The 24,950-nt window shown below is 44.7% G+C and overlaps 1 protein-coding gene across 3 annotated transcripts; it reads right to left on the minus strand.

The window, feature by feature from the left end:
• Positions 1-4,969: 4,969 nt before the first annotated feature.
• Positions 4,970-24,386, minus strand: LOC139406873 (splicing factor, arginine/serine-rich 19-like). 3 transcript variants are annotated; one of them, XM_071149996.1, is made up of 9 exons: positions 24,201-24,386; positions 23,711-23,820; positions 23,543-23,622; positions 22,599-22,702; positions 18,676-22,458; positions 18,453-18,535; positions 9,558-9,776; positions 7,941-8,069; positions 4,970-5,526 (listed from the first exon to the last, which is right to left on the minus strand). In XM_071149996.1, exons 5-9 carry the CDS (start codon positions 22,349-22,351, stop codon positions 5,377-5,379), a joined length of 4,257 nt encoding a protein of 1,418 aa, XP_071006097.1. In that variant the 5' UTR covers positions 22,352-22,458; positions 22,599-22,702; positions 23,543-23,622; positions 23,711-23,820; positions 24,201-24,386; the 3' UTR covers positions 4,970-5,376. The 3 variants fall into 3 exon arrangements, with proteins under 3 accessions (XP_071006097.1, XP_071006095.1, XP_071006096.1); XM_071149994.1 differs by having other exon boundaries at positions 9,558-9,836; XM_071149995.1 differs by lacking the exon at positions 24,201-24,386 and adding an exon at positions 23,960-24,173 and having other exon boundaries at positions 9,558-9,836.
• Positions 24,387-24,950: the final 564 nt, after the last annotated feature.

Consider the following 24,950-nt stretch of genomic DNA (forward strand, 5'->3'; position numbering starts at 1 on the left):
AGGTTGAAAAATATTAAAGGTCTTTTAGTTGTGGGAATAGCTGGGAACTCATTTTTTTATGAATTCCTGGTGATTTTACCTTTTTTTTTTACCCACAAATAAAGTCCATTCTCGGTTAACTAATAATATATTTTTTTTTAAATGCAAAAATCACCAGGATTTCATTTTTTTGTTTTTGTTCCCAGCTATTTTCCCATAGCACTTCGAACTTGTTTTTCTTTCCAAATTGCAGTACATTTCAAACAAAACAGCAGCAGACTAAACAAAAACATGAACAAAGACTAGTGGGCTCAAGGAAGGGAAGAGTGTGATGTATCTGTGTAGGGTTGGGGTTTGGCTATAAACTCGATTTAGGATACGGAGTCGGGTTAGGGGTAAGGATGCAAAACCAGTTTAGGGTAATGGGTAGGTTACCAGTTTGGGTTAGATGGTGATCAGTATGGTGCAAAGGGGAATGTCTTTGTAGTGTATTGCTTTGCTTGTATGTATGTGTGTGGGGGGGAGGGGGGCTTATTGGTAGGCCTTGTTAAAAAGGTGGGGCTTTAGGAAGAACTGAAGGATGGTGTTGGAGTCAGTCATGGATGGCTAGAGGGAGGGAGCTTGGACCTGGGGATGACAAGGTGGCCTTCTGTGGTGGAATGGCGTGCTTGTGTAGGTTGGTAGGGGAGAAGGTCTGAGAGGTGAAGGGCTTAGCAGGTCAGAAGGAGAATCTTGTAATCAATACACAGTTGAAGTCGGAAGTTTACATACACTTAGATTGGAGTCATTAAAACTCATTTTTCAACCACTCTACAAATTTCTGGTCAACAAACTATAGTTTTGGCAAATCGGTTAGGACATGTACTTTGTGCATGACACAAGTCACTCATTTTTCCAACAATTGTTTACAGAGATTATTTCACTTAAAATTCACTGTATCACAATTCCAGTGGGTCAGAAGTTTACATACACTAAGTTGACTGTGCCTTTAAAAAGCTTGGAAAATTCCAGAAAATGATGTCATGGCTTTAGAAGCTTCTGATAGGCTAATTGACATAATTTGAGTCAATTGGAGGTGCATTTGTGGATGTATTCAGTGCCTCTGTGTGTGACATGGGAAAATCAAAAGAAATCAGCCAAGACCTCAGAAAATAAATTGCCGACCTCCACAGGTCTGGTTCATTCTTGGGAGCAATTTCCAAACGCCTGAAGGTACCACATTCATCTGTACAAACAATAGTATGCAAGTATAAACACCATGGGACAACGCAGCCGTCATACAACTCAGGAAAGAGTTCTGTCTCCTAGAGATGAACGTAATTTGGTGAGAAAAGTGCAAATCAATCCCAGAACAACGGCAAAGGACCTTGTGAAGATGCTGGAGGAAACGGGTACAAAAGTCTTTATATCCACAGTAAAACAAGTCCTATATCGACATAACCTGAAAGGTTGCTCAGCAAGGAAGAAGCCACTGCTCCAAAACCGCCATAAAAAAGCCAGACTACGGTTTGCAATTGCACATGGGGACAAAGAAAGTACTTTTTGGAGAAATATCCTCTGGTATGATGAAACAAAAATAACTGTTTGGCCATAATGACCATCGTTTTGTTTGGAGGAAAAAGGGGGAGGCTTGCAAGCCAAAGAACACCATCCCAACTGTGAAGCACGGGGGTGGCAACATCATGTTGTGGGGGTGCTTTGCTGCAGGACGGACTGGTGTACTTCAAAATAGATGGCATCATGAGGAACAAAAATGATGTGGATATATTGAAGCAACATCTCAAGACATCAGTCAGGAAGTTAAAGCTTGGTTGCAAATGGGTCTTCCAAATGGACAATGACCCCAAGCATACTTCCAAAGTTGTGGCAAAATGGCTTAAGGACTACAAAGTCAAGGTATTGGAGTGGCCATCACAAAGCCCCGACCTCAATCCCATAGAAGATTTGTGGGCAGAACTGAAAAAGCGTGTGCGTTCAAGGAGGCCTACAAACCTGGCTCAGTTACACCAGCTCTGTCAGGAGGAATGGGCCAAAATTCACCCAACTTATTGTGGGACACTTGTGGATACCCAAAATATTTGACCCAAATTAAACAATTTAAAGGCAATGCTACCAAATACAAATTGAGTGTATGTAAACTTCAGGCCCACTGGGAATGTGATAAAAGAAATAAAAGCTGAAATAAATCACTCCACTATTATTCTGACATTTCACATTCTTAAAATAAAGTGGTGATCCTAACTGACCTAAGACAGGGAATTGTTACTATGATTGAATGTCAGGAATTGTGAAAAACTGAGTTCATATGTATTTGGCTAAGGTGTACGTTAACTTCCAACTTCGACTGTAAATATTGCAACATAGTAGCCAACAAGGGGGCAGCTTGTGCAAATGCAATAGGGGAGTGATTGTTTCCTACAAGAGCAGAAAAGGTTATCTCAAAGATCAAAAGATCTCTAGGTATCTTTGAAAAGACAGGGAAAAGATGGTCCTACATGCATTTTAAATCAGGATTGGAATGATTTTAGCCTACTTTGCTGTTGCTTACTTTACATTTTTGGCCTTGAGCTAGGCTATGGCGACTGCCCCTGATAGAAATGTTCTGTTTTCACATATGTAGACACTGGTTTCGTGCTGAAGATGAATAGGAGGTTGGGAAGTGTCCAAGTTCATACAAAAACACATTACACATATAGTGAGGTCTTGATTTTGTCTCAAGTAACGGTTAGCAAATTAGGTAAATTGAGAAAGCTCACTTTATTTAAACGTCAATGCCAACTTGTAGATTTTTGCTGTATAGATAATGTATTTTGGATGTTTTCAATGCATTTCCAACACTTTCAGATAATTGTTCAAAAAATAAAATGGTGCATTAAAATGTCAAAAAGTATATTAATCTGGGTAACTCTGACAGCCTTAATAATTATATACTTACATAGTGTAGAGGTGCTCTTGATGTTGCTTGAAGTTGACTCTTTTGGGACTGTTTCATTGGTTCCAATTCTGACTAGTCAAATACTTGTAGAGAAACTGACTGAGGTGTTCACTCACTAACTACCGGAGACCTGACAATGAAAGGAAAGAGGGTGTGCTGATATATCCAACACAGTTTACACATCCCAGGCATCCGACACACGTTGACACACCTTCTATAGCTTCAACTTCCAACATGATTCTATTTCTTGGGCGTCAACGAGTGACATTGTTTATATTTTGATTAGGACTTAAAATGAGCTCTAACCTTGTAGAAAATGGAACGTGTGAAACAATTAAGCTATACAGAAGACTTCATTTTCATTGGTTGCTTTCAACAGTCAGCTCTGACGTCACAAGTCATATGATTTCAATGTGTATTACCGTTTTATTTGGTCTGTTTATTTACTGATAACACTAATAGAAAACAATGTAGACTCAGACTAAGCAGAGTAGTAGCATGAAATTGCACCTAAAACGTGCTGAGTTTACAAAACATTAAGAACACCTGCTCTTTCAATGACAGTCTGACCAGGTGAAAGCTATGATCCCTTATTGATGTCACTTGTTAAATCCACTTCAGTGCAGATGAAGGGAAGGACAGGTTAAAGAAGGATTTTTAAGCCTTGAGACAAGGAGTGTGTGTGCCCTTCAGAGGGTGAATGGGCAAGACAAAATATTTAAGTGCCTTTGAACTGGGTATGGTATTAGGTGCCAGGTGCACCGGTTTGTGTCAAGAACTGCAACACTGCTGGGTTTTTCCACGTGCAACAGTTTCCCGTGTGTATCAATGGTCCACCCCTCAAAGGACATCCAGCCAATTTGACAACTGTGGGAAGCATTGGAGTCAACATGTGCCAGCATCCCTGTGGAACGCTTTGGACACCTTGTAATTTCCATGCCCTGACGAATTGAGGCTGTTCTAAAGGCACAAGGGGATGTGCAAGTACAACTCAATATTAGGAATAATGTTTGGTGAACTCGGTGTCGGCCTAAGGTTTCATGCTTTTGGTTGATAAGGGAAGGGGATGGAACTGGGCCTTAATCAGTTTATTAACTTTTTGACTGACAGACAGCCTTAATAATTATATACTTACATAGTTTCGGAGGTGCTCTTGATGTTGGTTGGAGTTGACTCTTTTGGGACTATTCCATTGGTTCCAATTCTGACTGCCTGACTGGTCAAACAGTTGTAGAGATAAACTGACAGGAGTGTTCACCCACTAACAGAGACCTGACAATGAAAGGAACAAGCGCGATGATACATCCAACATAGTACACACATCCCAGGCCCCCAACACGTGTTGACTCACCACATAGCTTCAACTTCCAATGTGTAAACTCATCAAGTCGCAGGGGTACTTCATTTTCATGGTTGCTTTTAACAGTCAGCTCTGACATCACAAGGCATATGCTTTCAATGTTTAAATTGATGTCCGTTTATTGACGGATATCACGTGGTCATGGACTAGAAAAATTACTCACTAACACTAATAGAAACCAATGGAGACTCAAACATACTTAGCACAGAGTAAGTGTCGAATTGCACCTAAAATCTATCTATGGCCAGTTTTGCAGTTCCCTACTTTAAATGGGTAGGGTAAGGATTGTGTGGAGGATAAAACTGATCCTAGATCTGCCTCTGTGTATGACAGAGAGGGATACACAGATGCGTATAATTACTTTAGGCTGGTGTTTACATTCTTACATAACTTAAACAGTACCTACAGTATTTAAACCTGGTTCAGAAACAGCATTGATAAAGAATCTATTACAAACAGTTCACTCAGTCAGTGACAAGTACGCTGCAAGCCTGTAAATCCATAGCTTGTAGGACAGTGACACCTTGCGTTCATTTATTTCGCTCTCTGCCTAAGCACTGATCAGAGTACAAAAACCTTCAGGGTTGGTTTCCCGGACACAGATTAAGCCTGGTCTTGGACTTAAAAGCGAACTCACTTGTGCTCAGGAAACCGCACCTCAGAGTAGACTTCAAATAAAAGACGGGAACAGAAAATCAAGTGTCAAATCTCTATATTTAAACCAGCCGACCAACAACCTGACAGGTTTATACCACACAGAGAGAAAGGAGTCAGTGTAGTGTACTTACAGTATGTACAGTATGTGTGTGCGTGCACGTGTAAGTGTGTATGCATGTGTGTTCTGCATCGCTCCCATAACATTGTAATTTTTATTATTCATATAGTGCGTGTGTATATTTTGCGGATATCTACTCAATATTTCTGTACAGCAAGACACACAGGAGACGAGAGAGGGGGCGGGGCGGTTACGAGTTTACATGGGGACAGCAAATAGGGAGGTGAATAAAACAAATGTCACTCTACGGCCTCAGTGGGCCCAGTCACGTGCAAAGAGTGGGCAGCAGAACCAATGGGAGTAGTGTGAGAGCGACCCCTTCTCCAATCAATAGGAGGAATCCATCTCTCTGTCCTCCCTCACTTCCTCATCCATCTTTCGACCGTGCTTCCTGAAGTACTTGTACCTCTGAACATAAAGCTTGACCAGGTTGCTCACCTTGACCGGGTTGATCTCTCCATTTCGACTGTGGCAGATCTGAGAAGCAGAGACAACCACACACACACACACACACACAGGTCAGTATTAGTCATAACACACACTATATCAAATTGCTGTTAAACTAACTACACAGTAATTTCGCTAGGCTGTAATTACTTACAATGTAACGTAATTACAACTTCCAATTGTTACTGTGTTGGAACATAGTTACATATTCTGCATTATAAACCGGGTAGTTTGCATCCTGGATGCTTATTTGCTGAAACAGTATTCCAGCCTTGTGTATATTAGACAATATACCACGGGTATGATGCAAAAATACTTGTTTACGGTCCTTTTTTTATGTTGTTTATAATAGCAATAAGGCACCTCTGAGGTTTGTGGTATATGGCCAATATACAGTTTCGCGTCGAGCATAAGAAAAGCCCTAGGCCAATGCCGTTTTAGAGAATTTGGCAGTATGTCTAACTGGCCTCACACTGAACAAAAATATAAACATACAACAATTTAAAAGATTCTCAGATCATATAAGGAAATCAATTAAATAAATAAGGCCCTAATATATGGATTTCACATGACTGGAAATGCAGATATGCATCTATTGGTCACAGATACCAAAAAAAAAAAGTATGGGCGTGGATTAGAAAACCAGTCAGTATTTTGTGCGACCACCATCTGCCTCATGCAGCGCGAGACATCACCGTCGCATAGAGTTGATCAGGCTGTTGATTGTGGCCTGTGGAATGTTGTCACACTCTTCAATGGCTGTGAGAAGTTGATGGATATTGACGGAAACTGGAACACGCTGTCGTAAACGTCGACCCAGAGCATCCCAAACATGCTCAATGGGTAACATATCTGGTGAGTGTGCAGGCCATGAAAGAACTGGGACATTTTCAGCTTCCAGGAAATGTGTACAGATCCTTGCGACATGAGGCCATGTGTTATTATGCTGAAACATGAGGTGACGGCGGTAGATGAATGGCACGACAACGGGCCTCAGGATCTCAGTGTCTCTATTCATTCAAATTGCCTTCGAGAAATTGCAATCGTGTTAGTTGTCCGTAGCTTATGCCTGCCTATACTATAACCTCACCCCCACCATGGGGCACTTCATTCACAACATTGACATCAGCATACCGTTCTCCCACACAATGCCACACACGGTGTCTGCCATCTGCCCAGTACAATTGAAACCGGGATTCATCCGTGAAGAGCACACTTCTCCAGCTTGCCAGTGGCCATCGAAGGTGAGCATTTGCCCACTGAAGTCAGTTACGACGCCAAAACTGTAGTCAGGTCAAGACCCTGGTGAGGACTACGAGCATGCAGATGAGCTTTCCCAGAGACAGTTTCTGACAGTTTGTGCAGAAATTCTTCGGTTGTGCAAACCCACAGTTTCATCAGCTGTCCGGGTGGCTGGTCTCAGACGATGCTGCAGTTGAAGAAGCCGGATGTGGAAGTCCCGGGCTGGCGTGGTTACACATGGTCTACGGTTCTTATGAACATTACATTCTCTGACAACAACTCTGGTGGACACACCTGCAGTCAGCATGCCAATTGCATGCTCCATCAAAACTTGAGACATCTGTGGCAGTGACAAAACTGCACATTTTAGAGTGACCTTTTATCGTTCCCAGCACAGGGTGCAACTGTGTAATGATCATGCTGTCTAATAAGCTTCTTGATATGCCACACCTATCAGGTGGATGGATTATCTTGGCAAAGGAGAATGCTCACTAACAGAGATGTAAACCAATTTGTGCACAAAATTGAGAGAAATAAGCTTTTTGTGCATATGTTATTTTTTTATATATATTATATTACAGCTCATGAAACATGGGACCAACACTTAACCTGTTGCGTTTATATTTTTGTTCAGTGTATTGGCCAATATATCACACCCCCTCGGGCCTTATTGCTTAAATATTCTACACTCCCTCTGGCCTTATTTATGAAGTCTACTTCCAACAACTGCCAATACCTGTTTTGTGGAAATTCTATAAACATTCACAAACAAGTCAAAAGTAATTGTAATCGACACCACACCACTCAGTCTAGTAATTATGCCAATCTTTTAACATTGTGTTAGCCAATCTATTAAAATGTCACAAACAGGTTGTTATTCATATGGAACAAAATGCACCTACACTCCATTACTGAGAGACACTACAGCCTAAACCCAAAAGCCTGACCATTGGCGGAGCAGACTTTTTTGTTCCAGCCCAGCACTAAAACACCTGATTCAACTGTTTATCAAGTCATTCATAGAATAAGGTGTTTGTTTTACACCATCGAATAACAAAGTTAACAACACTGTGCTAAGCCATGTAACACTGTGTGCCTAGTCACTTAACAGCGTACTTAAACCATGTAATAACACTAATAACATTGTGCTAAACCATGTAATAACAAGGTAAAGCAGGTTTATGGTTAGAGGGCTGGGTTACCTTGTGCACTGCCTTTCTCAGGATGTCCTTGTAGTCGTCCTTGTTGATGTCTTTACGCTGGTAGTAAGGCTTAATGGCCAGCTTCACCTCCTCCACCGCACGCTCCTGAGTGTGGAGCTTCTTCAGGTACTGAGAGCGAGAGAAATAAAATAAGAGGTGCAGTACTAGTGTTGCACGGTATACCGAAACGTCACTACTTTTCAGATACCAGAGCATGAAAAACTGTTTTGCAGTAGAATGTTACTTTCGGAACTTCTGTCAAATGTGTCTCACGGGTCAAGCCGTTCTTATCAGCGCAGTCGACCCCTTCTTATAGAGCGCACAGTGCCTGCTCCACTTGCTAGCCTGCACTGGGAGTCTGGGCTGCATCATATAAGCTCCCACTCATACTGCACAGAAGTTAACAGACTTGAATAATGCGACAAGGCATGTAGATGTTGAAACTGTTAATTACTGATTCGCAAAACAAAGTCAATACAGACTAGAACCCTTTACAATGGAAGAATATACCAATAGTGTCCAGCTTTGTAGGCTAACTTTCCTTGCTAGGTGACAGCTAAAGCTAACATCAATTCAGTACCCTAGACTTTGTTTGTGATGATATGCAAACTAAGGCATAATATTGATTTCATAGCTGATTGCAAATAAAAACTTTATGGATTCACTTATTCGGTCTCTTTCTCATCTCTCCAAAAGATGATCTATTGCCTCGTGAATGACATCATTACTCATTAAAGAGACAAACATTCTCATGAAAAAAGCTACTTCTATACAAATGCTGTTGATGAACACAATAAAATGTGTCCCAAAATGGAAGGGAAATGGTTTGTCATCTGTAGCCCCATGGAATCACCCAAAAACAAGCTTGATAACTCAATGCATGCACACACTCCTATTGAATATGCATTCACCTGTATTGTGGATATGCTACAGATTTATTTACCATTGAAATAAATGATTACCATTATTTTTTTTTATTTTTTTATTTTACCTTTATTTAGCCAGGCAAGTCAGTTAAGAACAAATTCTTATTTTCAATGACGGCCTGGGAACAGTGGGTTAACTGCCTGTTCAGGGGCAGAACGACAGATTTGTACCTTGTCAGCTCGGGGGTTTGAACTCGCAACCTTCCGGTTACTAGTCCAACGCTCTAACCACTAGGCTACCCTGCCGCCCCATTATGTAGTTAGATCGTTTTTACCTAAGTCAAACTGATTGCATAATTGATTCATTAATGCATACATCTCTCTGAAAAAAAATGTTTGTAAAAAAAAAAAAAAATGCAAATGTGTTGATATTTAACTCAAAAGATGCCCAACGATTGAACAGAGCAGTAGCTGAGCATATCTGTCTGGATCATGTGCCATTCTGTAACTTTGGCTAATATGCCTTTTGTTTTGCCTCGGTATCGTTTTGGTATTGAACATCGTGATACAAAACCTAGTATCAGTAATGAAGTCAACATTCTGGTATTGTGCCTACACTATGCAGTACTGTACTGGTAGTCAGATGACCTTATTCCTTTCCACACACACACACACACACACACACACACACACACATCAGTAATTGGAAGATATGAGAGTGGTAGAAAGACATGGTTTTTAATGGTGCTACCTTGTCAGGGTCCTTGCTCTCGTTGTCCCAGCCTATATCACTGGAGTCTCCGGACCCTCCCGAGAACCCAGAGGGCAGAGGGGGTGGGGTCTGGGCACAGCCGCCACCCAAAGACATGCCACGGTGCAGGTGGTTGGGCGGGGTTTTGGTGCAGCCCACCAATGGGAGAGCGCTGTGCAGGATGAACTGAGCAGGGGTGGGGCCAGGGGAAGGAGGAACCTGGGAGGAGGAAGAAGGGGCATGCTGCGATGAATGGTTCTGATTGGTTTGGGAGAGAATCTGCAAGAGAGAGAGATGGAAGGTATGATGAGAAATGGTTGGTCAGATATCGAACACCTTCAAAACAATCCAAGTCAAATATGTAACACGTATACAGTGCCTTCAGAAGGTATTTACCTCTGACTTTTTCCACATTTTGATGTGTTACAGCCGGAATTTAAAATGGATTCAATTGAGACTTTGTGTCTACACACAATACCCCACAATGTCAAAGTGGAATTATGTTTTTAGAAATGAAAGGCTGAAGTGTCTTTAGTCAATAAATATACAACCTCTTCAGGAGGTTCAGGACCAAAAATGTGCTTAACAAGTCACATAAGTTGCATTGACTCACTGTGTGCAATATTGGTTTTATTTTTTTTATTTCACCTTTATTTAACCAGGTAGGCTAGTTGAGAACAAGTTCTCATTTACAACTGCGACCTGGCCAAGATAAAGCAAAGCAGTTCGACACATGGAATAAACAAACATAGTCAATAAATAATACAGTAGAAAAAGTCTATATACAGTATGTGCAAATGAGGTAGAATAAAGGAGGTAAGGCAATAAATAGGCCATGGTGGCGAAGTAATCACAATATAGCAATTAAACACTGGAATGGTAGATGTGCAGAATATATAGAGAGTCGGCCCGAGAATGAATGAATGAATAAATAAGTGTGTGTGTGATATATATAATATATATATATATATATATGTATATATGAATGTGCAAGTAGAGATATTGGGGTGCAAAGGAGCAAGATAAATAAATACAGTATGGGGATGAGGTAGTTGGATGGGCTATGTACAGATGCAGTGATCTGTGAGCTGCTCTGACAGCTGGTGCTTAAAAGCTAGTGAGGGAGATATGAGTCTCCAGCTTCAGTGATTTTTGCAGTTCGTTCCAGTCATTGGCAACAGAGAACTGGGAGGAAAGGCGGCCAAAGGAAGAATTGGCTTTGGGGGTGACCAGTGAGATATACCTGCTGGAGCACGTGCTACGGGTGGGTGCTGCTATGATGACCAGTGAGCTGAGTTAAGGCAGGGCTTTACCTAGCAGACTTATACATGACCTGGAGCCAGTGGGTTTGGCGACGAGTATGAAGCGAGGGCCAGCCAACGAGAGAGAACAGGTCGCATTGGTGGGTAGTGTATGGGGCTTTGGTGACAAAACGGATGGCAGTGATAGACTGCATCCAATTTGTTGAGTAGAGTGTTGGAGGCAATTTTATAGATGACATCACCGAAGTCGAGGATCGGTAAGATTGTCGGTTTTACGAGGGTATGGTTAGCAGCATGAGTGAAGGATGCTTTGTTGCGAAATAGGATGCCGATTCTAGATTTAATTTTCGATTGGAGATGTTTAATGTGAGTCTGGAAGGAGAGTTTAAAGTCTAACCAGACACCTAGGTATTTGTAGTTGTCCACATATTCTAAGTCAGAACCGTCCAGAGTAGAGGTCGAACCGATTAAATCGGAATGGCCAATTAATTAGGGCCGATTTCAAGTTTTCATAACAATCGGAAATTGGTATTTTTGGGCGCCGATTTTTTTAATTTATATATATATATATATATATATATTTTTTATACCTTTATTTAACTAGGCAAGTCAGTTAAGGACACATTCTTATTTTCAATGACGGCCTAGGAACGGTGGGTTAACTGCCTCGTTCAGGGGCAGAATGAAAGATTTTCACCTTGTCAGGTCGGGGGATCCAATCTTGCAGCCTTCCAGTTAACTAGTCCAACGCAATAACGACCTGCCTCTCTCATTGCACTCCACAAGGAGACTGCCTGTTACGTGAATGCAGTAAGCCAAGGTAAGTTGCTAGCTAGCATTAAACTTATCTTATAAAAAACAATCAATCATAATCACTAGTTAACTACACATGGTTGATATTACTAGATATTATATAGAGTGTCCTGCATTGCATATAATCTGACTGAGCATACAAGCATCTAAGTATCTGACTGAGCGGTGGTACTTTTGTGCGTTTTGCCAGCAGCTCTTCGTTGTGCCGTTTATGACTTCAAGCATATCAACTCCCGAGATGAGGCTGGTGTAACCGAAGTGAAATGGCTAGCTAGTTAGCGCGCGCTAATAGCGTTTCAAACATCACTCGCTATGAGCCTTCTAGTAGTTGTTTCCCTTGCTCTGCATGGGTAACGCTGCTTCGATGGTGGCTGTTGTCGTTGTGTTGCTGGTTCGAGCCCAGGGAGGAGCGAGGAGAGGGACGGAAGCTATACTGTTACACGGGTAATACTAAAGTGCCTATGAGAACGTCCAATAGTCAAAGGTTAATGAAATATAAATGGTATAGAGGGAAATAGTCCAATAATTCCTATAACAACTACAACCTAAATCTTCTTACCGGGTAATATTGAAGACTCATGTTAAAAAGGAACCACCAGCTTTCATATGTTCTCATGTTCTGAGCAAGGAACTGAAACGTTAGCTTTCTTACATAGCACATATTGCACTTTTACTTTCTTCTCCAACACTTTGTTTTTGCATTATTTAAACCAAATTGAACATGTTTCATTATTTACTTGAGGCTAAATTGATATGTTTTAAGTTAAAATAAGTGTTCATTCAGTATTGTTGTAATTTTCATTATTACAAATAAATTGTAAAAAATAATACAAAAAATTGGCTGATTAATCGGTATCGGCTCTTTTGGTCCTCCAATAAATCGGTATCGGCTTTTTTGGTCCTCCAATAAATCGGTATCGGCGTTGAAAAATCATAATCGGTCGACCTCTAGTCCAGAGTAGTGATGCTGGACGGGAGGGAAGGTGCGGGCAGCGATCGGTTGAAGAGCATGCATTTAGTTTTACTTGCATTTAAGAGCAGTTGGAGGCCACGGAAGGAGAGTTGTATGGCATTGAAGCTCGTCTGGATGTTAGTTAACACAGTGTCCAAAGAAGGGCCAGAGGTATACAAAATGGTGTCGTCTGCGTAGAGGTGGATCAGAGAATCACCAGCAGCAAGAGCGACATCATTGATGTATACAGAGAAGAGAGTTGGCCCAAGAATTTAACCCTGTGGCACCCCCATAGAGACTGCCAGAGGTCCAGACAACAGGCCCTCCGATTTGACACACTGAACTCTATCAGAGAAGTAGTTGGTGAACCAGGCGAGGCAATCATTTGAGAAACCAAGGCTGTTGAGTCTGCTGATAAGAATGTGGTGATTGACAGTTGGTAATCTGTTTGTTAACTTGGCTTTCGAAGACCTTAGAAAGGCAGGGTAGGATAGATATAGGTCTGTAGCAGTTTGGGTCTAGAGTGTATCCCCCTTTGAAGAGGGGGATGACCGCAGCAGCTTTCCAATCTTTCGGAATCTCAGACGATACGAAAGAGGTTGAACAGGCTAGTGATAGGGGTTGCAACAATTTCGGCAAGATAATTTTAGAAAGAGAGGGTCCAGATTGTCTAGCCCGGCTGATAATAGCATTTAACATTATTTTTGAATTACTTCATCTCTGTAACCCACACATACAATTATCTGAAAAGGTCCCTCAGTCAAGTAGTGCATTTCAAACACAGATTCAACCACAAAGATCAGGGAGGTTTTCCAATGCCTTGCAGACATTGAATTTCCCTTTGTGCATGGTGAAGTTATTAATTACACTGAATGGTGCAGCAATACACCCAATCACTAAAAATATACAGGAGTCCTTCCCAACTCTGTTGCCGGAGAGGAAGGAAACCCCTCAGGGATTTCACCATGAGGCCAATGGTGATAAAAAAATAAGCTTTTTAAATCCCTCCCAATTTCGATCTTGTCTCATTACTGCAACTCCAACGGTTTCGGGAGGCGAAGGTCGAGTGATGCGTCCTCCAAAACATGACCCGCCCGCTTAACTCAGAAGCACCAATGTGTGGAAGGAAACACCGTTCACCTGATGACCGAGGTTTGAAGTCTGACAATTCTTTGGGACTTCCTCTGACACCGCCTAGTATATACAGTGGGGCAAAAAAGTATTTAGTCAGCCAGCAATTGTGCAAGTTCTCCCACCTAAAAAGATGAGAAAGGCCTATAATTTTCATCATAGGTACACTTCAACTATGACAGACAAAATGAGGAAAAAACCCCACAGAAAATCACATTGTAGGATTTTTAATGAATTTATTTGCAAATTATGGTGGAAAATATTTGGTCACCTACAAACAAGCAATAGCTCTCACAGACCTGTAACTTCTTCTTTAAGAGGCTCCTCTGTCCTCCACTTGTTACCTGTATTAATGGCACCTGTTTGAACTTATTATCAGTATAAAAGACACCGGTCCACAACCTCAAACAGTCACACGCCAAACTCCACTATGGCCAAGACCAAAGAGCTGTCAAAGGACACCAGAAACAAAATTGTAGACCTGCACCAGGCTGGGAAGACTACATCTGCAGTAGGTAAGCAGCTTGGTTTGAAGAAATCAACTGTGGGAGCAATTATTAGGAAATGGAAGACATACAAGACCACTGATAATCTCCCTCGATCTGGGGCTCCACGCAAGATCTCACACCGTGGGGTCAAAATGATCACAAGAACGGTGAGTAAAAATCCCAGAACCACACGGGGGGACCTAGTGAATGACTTGCAGAGAGCTGGGACCAAAGTAACAAAGCCTACAATCAGTAACACACTACACCGCCAGGGACTCAAATACTGCAGTGCCAGACGTGTCCCCCTGCTTAAGCCAGTACATGTCCAGGCCCGTCTGAAGTTTGCTAGAGAGCATTTGGATGATCCAGATTGGGAGAATGGCATATGGTCAGATGAAACCAAAATATAACTTTTTGGTAAAAACTCAGCTCGTCGTGTTTGGAGGACAAAGAATGCTGAGTTGCATCCAAAGAACACCATACCTACTGTGAAGCATGGGGGTGGAAACATCATGCTTTGGGGCTGTTGTTCTGCAAAGGGACCAGGACGACATATCCGTGTAAAGGAAAGAATGGGGCCATGTATCGTGAGATTTTGAGTGAAAACCTCCTTCCATCAGCAAGGGCATTGAAGATGAAACGTGGCTGGGTCTTTCAGCATGACAATGATCCCAAACACACCGCCCGGGCAACGAAGGAGTGGCTTCGTAAGAAGCATTTCAAGGTCCTGGAGTGGCCTAGCCAGTCTCCAGATCTCAACCCCATAGAAAATCTTTGGAGGGAGTTGAAAGTCCGTGTTGCCCAGCAACAGCCCCAAAACATCACTGCTCTAGAGGAGATCTGCGTGGAGGAATGGGCCAAAATACCAGCAACAGTGTGTGACAACCTTGTGAAAACGTTTGACCTCTGTCATTGCCAACAAAGGGTATATAACAATGTATTGAGATAAACTTTTGTTATTGACCAAATACTTATTTTCCACCATAATTTACAAATAAATTCATTAAAAATCCTACAATGTGATTTTCTGGATTTTTTTCTCATTTTGTCTGTCATCGTTGAAGTGTACCGATGATGAAAATGACAGGCCTCATCTTTTTAAGTGGGAGAACTTGCACAATTGGTGGCTGACTAAATACTGTTTTGCCCCACTGTACATTCGTGCAACGATTGTGCTTTTTCACAAATGCACTTTTGTTAAATCATCCCCCGTTTCGTGAAATTGGCTGTCTTTGTTAGGAATCACTGCATGTACTCTGACTGCATCGCACAGAACGCAGGAGAAGTGACACAATTTCCCTAGTTAAAAGAAATTCATGTTAGCAGGCAATATTAACTAAATACACAGGTTAAAAAATATATAGTTGTGTATTGATTTTAAGAAAAGGCGTTGATGTTTATGGTTAGATACACATTTGTGCAACGACAGTGCTTTTTTCACAAATGCGATTGTTAAATCACCTGTTTGGCGAAGTAGGCTATGATTCAATGATAAATTAACAGGCACCGTATCGATTATATGCAACGCAGGACAAGCTAGATAAAATAGTAATATCATCAACCATGTGTAGTTAACTAGTGATTATGTTAAGATTGATGGGTTTTTTTATAAGATAAGTTTAATGCTAGCTAGCACCTTACCTTGGCTCCCTTGCTGCACTCGCATAACAGGTAGTCAGCCTGCCACGCAGTCTCCTCGTGGAGTGCAATATAATCGGCCATGATCGGTGTCCAAAAATGCTGATTACCGATTGTTATGAAAACTTGAAAATCGGCCCCAATTAAATCGTCCATTCCGATTAATTGGTCGACCTCTATTCCGCATCATTGGACCACTTCCATATTGAGCGTGTCACTGGTACTTCCTGCTTTAGTTTTTGCTTGTAAGCAGGAATCAGGAGGACAGAATTATGGTCAGATTTGCCAAATGGAGGGCGAGGGAGGGCGTTGTACGAGTGTGTCTCCATGTGTGGAGTAAAGGTGGTCTAGAGTTTTTTTCCCTTTGGTGACACATGTGACATGCTTGTAGAAATTACGGAAAATGGATTTAAGTTTGCCTACATTAAAGTCCCCGGACACTAGGAGCGCCGCTTCTGGATGAGCATTTTCTTGGTAAGTGCGATCTTAGTACCAGCATCGGTTTGTGATGGTAAATAGACGGCTATGAAAAATATAGATGAAAACTTAGTCGACTTGCTTAGTTAAATAAAGGTAAAATTAAAATTGACACAAAACAAATTGTGTTGTCTACAGCTTATCATGAGGTACTCAACCTCAGGCGAAAAATACCTCAACTTCCTTAATATTAGACATCGTGCACCAGCTGTTATTGACAAATAGACACACCACCACCCCTCTTCTTACCGGACGTAGAAAAACCCAGCCAACTGTTTATTATCCGTGTTGTCGTTCAGCCACGACTTGGTGAAACATACGATTTTACAGATCGTCTTGAACGGAGCTCATCCAGCTCATCAAACGCATTAACCTGTAGTGACGCCCAGCCCGTGAACGGGACCGTTATCATCATCATCTGACACTAATCAGCATAACACAACGGACATAAATCTTCCTGGAAAATATTCCTATTCATGAAAATCACAAGTGAAATATATTGGAACACAGCTTAGCCTTTTGTTAATCCCCTTGTCATCTCAGACTTTCAAAATATGCTTTACAGCCAACGCTAGACAAGCATTTGTGTAAGTTTATCATAGCCTAGCATAGCATTATGCCTTGCTAGCAGCAGGCAAACTTGTCACGGAAATCAGAAAAGCAATCAAATTAAGGGCCTCCCGGGTGGCGCAGTGGTTAAGGGCGCTGTACTGCAGCGCCAGCTGTGCCATCAGAGTCCCTGGGTTTGCGCCCAGGCTCTGTCGTAACCGGCCGCGACCGGGAGGTCCGTGGGGCGACGCACAATTGGCCTAGCGTCGTCCGGGTTAGGGAGGGATTGGTCGGTAGGGATATCCTTGTCTCATCGCGCACCAGCGACTCCTGTGGCGGGCCGGGCGCAGTGCGCGCTAGCCAAGGTTGCCAGGTGCACAGTGTAGCCTCCGACACATTGGTGCGGCTGGCTTCCGGGTTGGATGCGCGCTGTGTTAAGAAGCAGTACGGCTGGTTGGGTTGTGTATCGGAGGACGCATGACATTCAGCCTTCGTCTCTCCCGAGCCCGTACGGGGGTTGTAGCAATGAGACAAGATAGTAGCTACTACAACAATTGGATACCACGAAATTGGGGAGAAAATGGGGTAAAATTCAAAAAAAAAAAAAAAAAACCACTATTTTTTATTTTTATAATTAAATCGTTTACCTTTGATGAACTTTGGAAATTTTCACTCACGAGACTCCCAGATAGACATCCAAAGTTCATTTTTTCCCAAAATATTATTTTTGTAGGCAAAATAGCTCCGTTTGTTCTTCACATTTGGCTGAGAAATCGCCCGGAAATTGCGGTTACCACAACGCCGAAAAATATTCCAAATTAGCTCCATAATATCGACAGAAACATGGCAAACGTTGTTTAGAATCCATCCTCAAGGTGTTTTTCTAATATCTATTCAATAATATGTCCATCGGGACAATTCCTTTTTCTCTAGGACCGATTGGAGTAATGGCTACCTCTGCACTTTACGCGAGAATCTCTCTCGGAGCCACCATGTGACCACTTACGCAATGTGCCCCCATACGGCTATTCTTCAACAGAAATGCGTAAAACTACGTCACAATGCTGTAGACACCTTGGGGAATACGTAGAAAGCGTAAGCTTGTTGATGGTACATTCACAGCCATATAGGGAGTCATTGGAACGCAGCGCTTTCAAAACCTGGGGCACTTCCGGATTGGATTTTTCTCCTGCTTTCACCTGCAACATCAGTTCTGTTATACTCACAGACAATATCTTTACAGTTTTGGAAACGTTAGAGTGTTTTCTATCCAAAGCTGTCAATTATATGCATATTCTAGCATCTTTTCCTGAAAAAAAAATATCCCGTTTAAAACGGGAACGTTTTTTTTCCAAAAATGAAAATACTGCCCCCTAACACCAAGAGGTTAACACTTTTTTGGTTACTACATAATTCCATGTGTTATTTCCTTGTTTAGATGTCTTCACTATTATTCTACAATGTAGAAAATAGTCAAAAGAAAAGAAAAACCCTGGAATGAGTAGGTGTGTCCAAACATTTAACTAGTACTGTATATATACCCCCACACTGATAATGGAATATAATTACTCAAAGACACACACACCTGGCTGGTAGCATGGATGAACTCCTGGGCTTTGGCTCTACTTGCGATATTGGCCTCTTCCATCTTAAACAGCAGAGCTGTCACTGAAATACAGAGAGCATGGGGTTAGTAAAACCTTATACATATTATATACACTTCATAGTAGCAACAGGAATACACAAAAACGTACCAAAACTGCACCTGTTGACATTATTATAAGGAATGCTACTGACAAGAGACTTACATGCTAAAACTCCTCCGGCCGTGCAGTCCACTCCTGTCTGCAGACTCCAGGGGAGGGTAGGGGCAGCAGGAGGGGGAGGTGGGGGCGGTGGCAGCTTGTTTGCCGAGGAGGAAGAAACAGAAGAGGAGGAAGAGGAGGAGGGGTCTGTGGAGGAAGGAGGAAGGGAAAGCGAGGCGAGGGCAGAGACAGATGAGGAACAAGGGGGTGAGGCCAGGGATTTGGGGTCTTCGTCTAGAGGGAGTGGCTTAATGTTGGAGGGGCCGTACTGTGAGAGGCCTCCCCCCTGGGACGAGGGACTGGAGGGGGACAGGTTGAGGGTGCTCTGGGTCTGAGCGGGGCAGTCCTCGGGTAGGAAAGAGGGCTCAGGAGTCTTACAGCTGCTGTCCACTGTCTGAGAGTCGGGAGATGACTCCCGAGCATCACGCGAGGCGGTGAGGGAGGGCGGAGGGGTGTGGGGGGGTGAGGAGGACGGGGGGAGGACACTGGCGGAAGAGGATGATGAAGAGGATGAGGAAGGGGTTGGACCAGCTGGACCAGAGTGCGGACTGGAGGGTTTAGCCCCCACTCCTGATTGGATGTCGGAGGAAGACCCACCCCAGCCGCCGCCCTCAGAGCTACAGTTGGCTATAGCACCATCCACGTCCGTCAAACCGCTGGCTAGGCCTTTCTCTCCCCGCGTCTTCTTCGCTAGCCGCCTCCTACGCTTGGTTGCTAGGGACAATGAGGGCGAAGACGCCGAGGAGGATGTGGAGGTGGTAGAGCTGGGCTTGGCCTTCTTGGACTTCAGCGCTGCCACCGTGGGATTAGCCAGCAAGGAGGAAGGTGGAACGGCCAGGGAACTGCGTTTGCCCACCTTCCCCAGGTCCTTGTTGCGTCCACTCAGCAATAGAGGCTCAGAGCACGGCTTGAGGAACGGAGATCTGCTCTCATTGTCCCTCCTAAAGACCACGGCAATGGAGCCTCCCACCACCGGCCCCCCAGAGCCCCCTACTGGCCCGCCCACCCCGAGGAGCTCCATGCCCAGCTTCCCCGAGCCCACCGGGCCGCCCGTGGTGCTGCTCACACCCTCGCGCACCAACACTGACACTTTGGACTGCAGCTTGGCTTTCCTCCCACCTCCACTTAATTTCTTGGACCTGCCAGACCGACCAGACTCTTTCTTTCCTCCTTTTTCCCCACGCTCTTTCTCCTTCCCTATCTTCCGCCCTCGTTTGGCCGAGGGGAGGGTGGCTGGGGCGGAGGCCAGGCCGGGGGTGGCCTGGGTTGGGGAGAGTGAGGAGGTGGAGAGCTCCTTACCTTTAGGTCGAACCGAGGAGGAAGAGGACGACTTGGACTGACCAGCTTTCTTGCCCGTTCGTGATTTCTTCTTGAAGTGGTGGCGTCCAGGTTTGGTAGCGGTCTTGGGTTTGGCGCTGAGGGCAGCGGGTTCCAGAAGCTGGGGAGGGGAGTCTTCTATAGAGGGGTAGTCTGAATCCAGAGCCTCCCCATCCAGAGAATGCATGTCTATCTCCAGTTTGTCTGAGAAGTGGTCCGAGTCATAGCCATGGTAATGTGACGGCGGAGAGAGGGAGAGGCTCCCACGCCGGCCAATGCTGTCTTCTAACTCTTCGTCCGAGCGCCGACGGCTCTTCTTCTTCCTCTTGTGGGGCTTTTCGGAGCCCTGAGAGGGGCTGCGGGGGGAGGATGGAGCCAGCGGGGGGGATCCGGGGAGAGTGGTGGTGGTGGTCGTGGTGACCGTGATGGTGCGCTTGATGGCGAACAGGTCAGAGCCATTGAGATCCTGGATGGATGGCGGCACCACGGGTCGACCATCTCGACGTCTCTCCCTGTCCCTTTCTCTGTCCTGGTGCCTTTCTCTGTGCCTTTCTCTGTCCTGGTGCCTTTCTCTGTGCCTTTCTCTGTCCTGGTGCCTGTCCCTTTCCCGGTGCCTTGGTTCTACGCTTCCTTTGGACCTCTTGGAGCTGCCTCTTTCTCGGCTGGTTGATTTGCGGACGCCGTCTCGCTCTCTTTCCCTCTTTATCCGGCTAGAGTCTCCATCCCTCTCCCTTCTCCGGGTGTCATCTTTCTTTCTGTCCTTGTCTCGATCACCGTCTCGTTCCCCAACTCTGTCTCTGTACCGGTCTCTGTTATTCTCTCTGTCTCTGTCTCTCTCTCTGTGTCGGTCCTCTGAAGTGTTTGACCAGGAGCGGCCCCCGTGGGCCTGCTGCGCTGAGGTGTTTTGTGAGCGGGGGCGTACTGAAGATTCCGGGGTGCTCCGTCGTCTCTTCTTCCTCTTCCTGCTGTCGCTTCTGCTGCTCCTCCCTCTCTCCTTCTCCACTTTTGTTTTCTTCTCTTTCTCAATCCGCCGCCCCCTCTCCCTGTGTCTTTCCTTTCTCTCCCCACCATTCTCTCTACCACCATCCTTTTCTTTCCTTTTCTTCCTCCTCCTCTCCTCCTCCTGCTCCTCCTCCCCTACCTTGCACTCCTTTCGCTTGTGCCGCTCCCTCTCCTTGGAGCTCTTGCGGCTCTTGTCCTTCTCGGCAGTGAGCGGGGAGGGGGCCAGAGGGATGGTGTGAGGAGACGGTGGGAGGTGCTGAGGCGAGAGGGAAGAGGGGAAGGAGGAGCGGTATCTCGCATTACGCCGGCTGACCAGCTTCCTCCTCAGATCTCCTACCCCGACCACCACCAGCTCCTCCTCCTCTTCTTCCTCCTCCTCATCCATGGGCTCCCCATCCTCCCTGCCAGGCATCACTAGCCCCGCCCAGTCCCCCTCAGCCCGCACCGACACAAAGCTATCCCCGTCCAACACCCTCAGGATCCTCTCCGGCTTGGCTCCCCTGTGGAGGAAAGGACTGTCAGAGGAGATGGGGAGGACGAGAGGAAGGACTCCTTCCCGGCCTCTCTCCTCCCTCTTTCCTCCGTCCCTCTCAGTGGCCCCAACGATCTCACCCTCCTCAATCTCAGAGTGGTCCGAGTGGTTCGCCTTCTCTCTCCTGTCCCGTACTTTCACCCGGGGCTCTTTGGTTCGGTCCAGCCTCCTCCGAAGGGGGAGAGGGAGGGAGCGCGGTGAGAGCGGGGGAACAGAGAGAGCATCCGTGGAGTCTGGAGGAGCATTGTCTTTCTCCTCTCCTCCTGTCCTCCCCGTCTCTACCTTCCTTCTCTTCCCTCTAGCATCGCTCCCCTTGCTGCTCACGCTGTTCCCTCTCTCCCTCCCTCCCCCCGTCTCACGCTCCTCTTCCTCTCTCTCTGAGGGGGGAGAGCCGGTCGGATCAAAGGGGTCATACTTTTCCCCTTCCTCCTCCGCCGCTCCTTCCTCTCTCTCTCCTTCCGTGGGGTGAAATGGGTCGTAAATCTCAGTCTCGAGCTCTTTTTGTCCGTTGGTGCCCACACAGGGTGAGAGGCATAACAAGGGATCTGAGGAGGAGAACGAGGGGTCAGAGTGAGAGGGGGGAGCCAGGGAGGCAGAAGTGGAGGACACCACATCACCCATCATCATGCTGTTGGCACTTCCCTCCCGGATATCATTGTTGTAGCTGGTTGCCACGGCACCAGGAGAGGAGGATGAAGAGGAAGGTGGGGAGGCGGGAGAGGAGGAAGATGTGGAGGAGGGCAGGGGGCTCTTGGCAGTCTCTGTGATCCCGTGAGGAGGAGGGACATCAGGCATCCCTTTAAGGCATGGGATTTGAGTTAAGTCCATGGCCAGGATGGGAGCTGGGCCTGGGGTAAGCTGTAGTCCAGAACTCCCTGGAGCCTGGGGTTGTGGGTGGAGGAGGGATACTGAGGGTCGGGGATCAAAGAGCAACCCTGAAAGATGAGACAAGAAATGTTAGGCCTTTATCAACCACCTGGGGCCCACAATCTGTCAAGTGTGTGTGTGTGTGTGTGTGTGTTTGGGGGAAGTAGAGTACTGTATGTGTGTATTAGAGTTGGTACAAAGTATTTACCTGTCTTCCTGCTGCCTATACCAGGGGCGACAGTGGACAGGATACTGAGCAGTAACGAGCCTTCCACTCTCACCTCAGCTGTCAACTCCACTTCAAGGTCAGAACTGGAATACAAATACATCACTCATGAAACCACGCACAGTGGAACTGGCACATCTAAATTCCCTGTTATGCAATTCATTATATAGGGTGTCTCACACTCCCATACATTTCAGCTGACTTTTCACTGACATCCTCTCCTTAGTCAGGCATGTGATTTTGGCCCCAATTTAGCTGTCCCAGACAAGTTTGAAATCGGAGACAAAATACCCATGATGTTGCCTACTCGAAGCTCGCAGCTGTCACCGATGCTCGTTTAATGTGAGCGAGTCAGGGAAGAAATCTGAGGGCTACAGATCCGTCTATGAGACATCCCGATACGTTCTAAAATGTTGGATTTTATTGTCAGAAAATCTGCAATGCTCTTGTAGAGTGACATGTTTAACGACAAGTTGAGAACGGTGATCAGCAAAAGCCAATGAGATCCTACCAGTGATGACGTATCACATCAGCCAGAATGTGTACAGGAGCGATGAATACTACTAGCATGCATTTGTACTTGCCTTTAACCAAAGCGTCAAATCATTACAGCTCTGAAGTGGGACAAGCAATGTTACCCAATTCTAAATGTATTGGCTTGACATTTCAACTCTGTATGGCAAGCGTGAATGTCTGACTGAAAACGTTTATGAGGCGGCTTTGAGCCACTGCTTGTTCTAGCTAATCTAATTTACATATTTTTCGTGAGACAGTGTGGTATCGCGAATCCTCACGACCGAGGGAATAATTTCATAAGTGTGAGACCCCCGTCTCTGCCTCTTCGTTTAGTGTGTGCACCACTACGTTGGCAGGACAAAAAATTACAGGAAAGATTTTAAAATTAATGTAGCGTAGGCCGGCATTACCTGCCGAGGAGATGCTGTGGATAGCAGTGAAGAGAGACCAGGCAGGAAAGTGTTTCGGGGGTTGCAGTAATGGCAGCTCCCTATATGAAGGGGACAGACAAACACACACATTAATAGCTGCTACAGTCAATGGAAAAGCTTAAAACACACACACACAATAACACTCACCAGTTCGCTAGGCTCGTCATCTGGGTTCTCCGTATCACCTTGGTAACACCTCAACCTCGTCCTACTCCTTTCTTCATCCTTCTCTGTTTCCTCTTCGCTGGAGTCTTTGTCTGATGATACATAACTTAAGTCAAATAAAATGTTGAAGAATCTTGCAGTGTCGTGTGTGACGATGTTAGCTAGCTAACTATCTAATTAGCCATTGCATTAACTGGAAGTGGCAAGCTAACGTTAGCTGTTGCAAAATACCTGGATCAGGCCGCACTCTCGTCTGTTGCTTGCAACACCAGTTGACCTGGCTGGTAAACTACAAACGAACTAAACTAGTAAATACACTTGATCACTGAAACTAGTTATAATCGTCACGTTTTCACTGGAATCAGATTCGTCGCTAGCTAGCCAGACCTGCCAGAAATAGCAGTAACGTTAGCTAGCTAGCCAGGTTTGCTAACGTTAGCTATCCTCCTAGCTACACCGGTCAAATACATACCTTAGATCCAGTTATATGTTTTGTCCGTTTAAATCCACAATCTTCAACTAACCGTTATTTTCTAAAACGTGACATTTACGTTTAAAATACAGTATTAAAGGTTGAGATATTGTTAAAAGCACATTAAGAGGCCCATCCCATCCATCGCCGACATTTTACTTCCCTTCACTTGAAACAAGGGCCGACGGGAATTGACGTTTTTCGTTGATCGGGCTAATTTTGGGGATGACTTCGTCTTCTTCTTCAACGGCGGTTGGCATCCAATTTGTTTCATTACCGCCTCCTAAGAGACTGGAGTACAACTCCCTTATACTTTACTTGAAAAAGAAAAATGTACTAAATAAGTACCCTACCATATAACACTATACTCACAAATTTCAAAATTATATTAAATCAAATTAACACCCCCCCTACTCCACTAATTGAATGCATGTATTCCTACCTCATGTCATCACACTGAAAGGATGGGACATCACCACTTAACACATCCTGTAACTCTTCTGCTGTCAAGTCTCGCACACCCAAATACTTCTCTGCAGCTGCCACCACAACCTCAATTTTCTGAGACTTCTGATCCATCCCTGCAGTACAATTAATAACCATTGCTATAAATGCTAAAAATCCAATCTTACTGACAATTAACACAGTCCACTACTTTCCCCAATACTACACATTCCTTTGTCTCATGCCCTTCTGCACATTTTTCACACCTTGGACCCTTCCTTCTACAAACTGCTGCCACATGCCCAT

This window comes from Oncorhynchus clarkii, chromosome 4 (assembly GCF_045791955.1).
Source record: "Oncorhynchus clarkii lewisi isolate Uvic-CL-2024 chromosome 4, UVic_Ocla_1.0, whole genome shotgun sequence".
Classification (NCBI taxonomy): Eukaryota; Metazoa; Chordata; class Actinopteri; order Salmoniformes; family Salmonidae; genus Oncorhynchus; species Oncorhynchus clarkii.

Bases quoted from the DNA above. Each gene is read 5' to 3' on its own strand.
- LOC139406873 (XM_071149994.1), bottom strand. From the start codon at position 22,351: ATGGACTTAACTCAAATCCCATGCCTTAAAGGGATGCCTGATGTCCCT. The intron at 18,536-18,675 runs GTAAGTCTCTTG...TCTGTATTTCAG, and splicing joins GGCCGGAGGAGTTTTAGCAT to TGACAGCTCTGCTGTTTAAG. The intron at 8,070-9,557 runs GTAGCACCATTA...TCTCGCTCTCAG, and splicing joins AGAGCAAGGACCCTGACAAG to TACCTGAAGAAGCTCCACAC.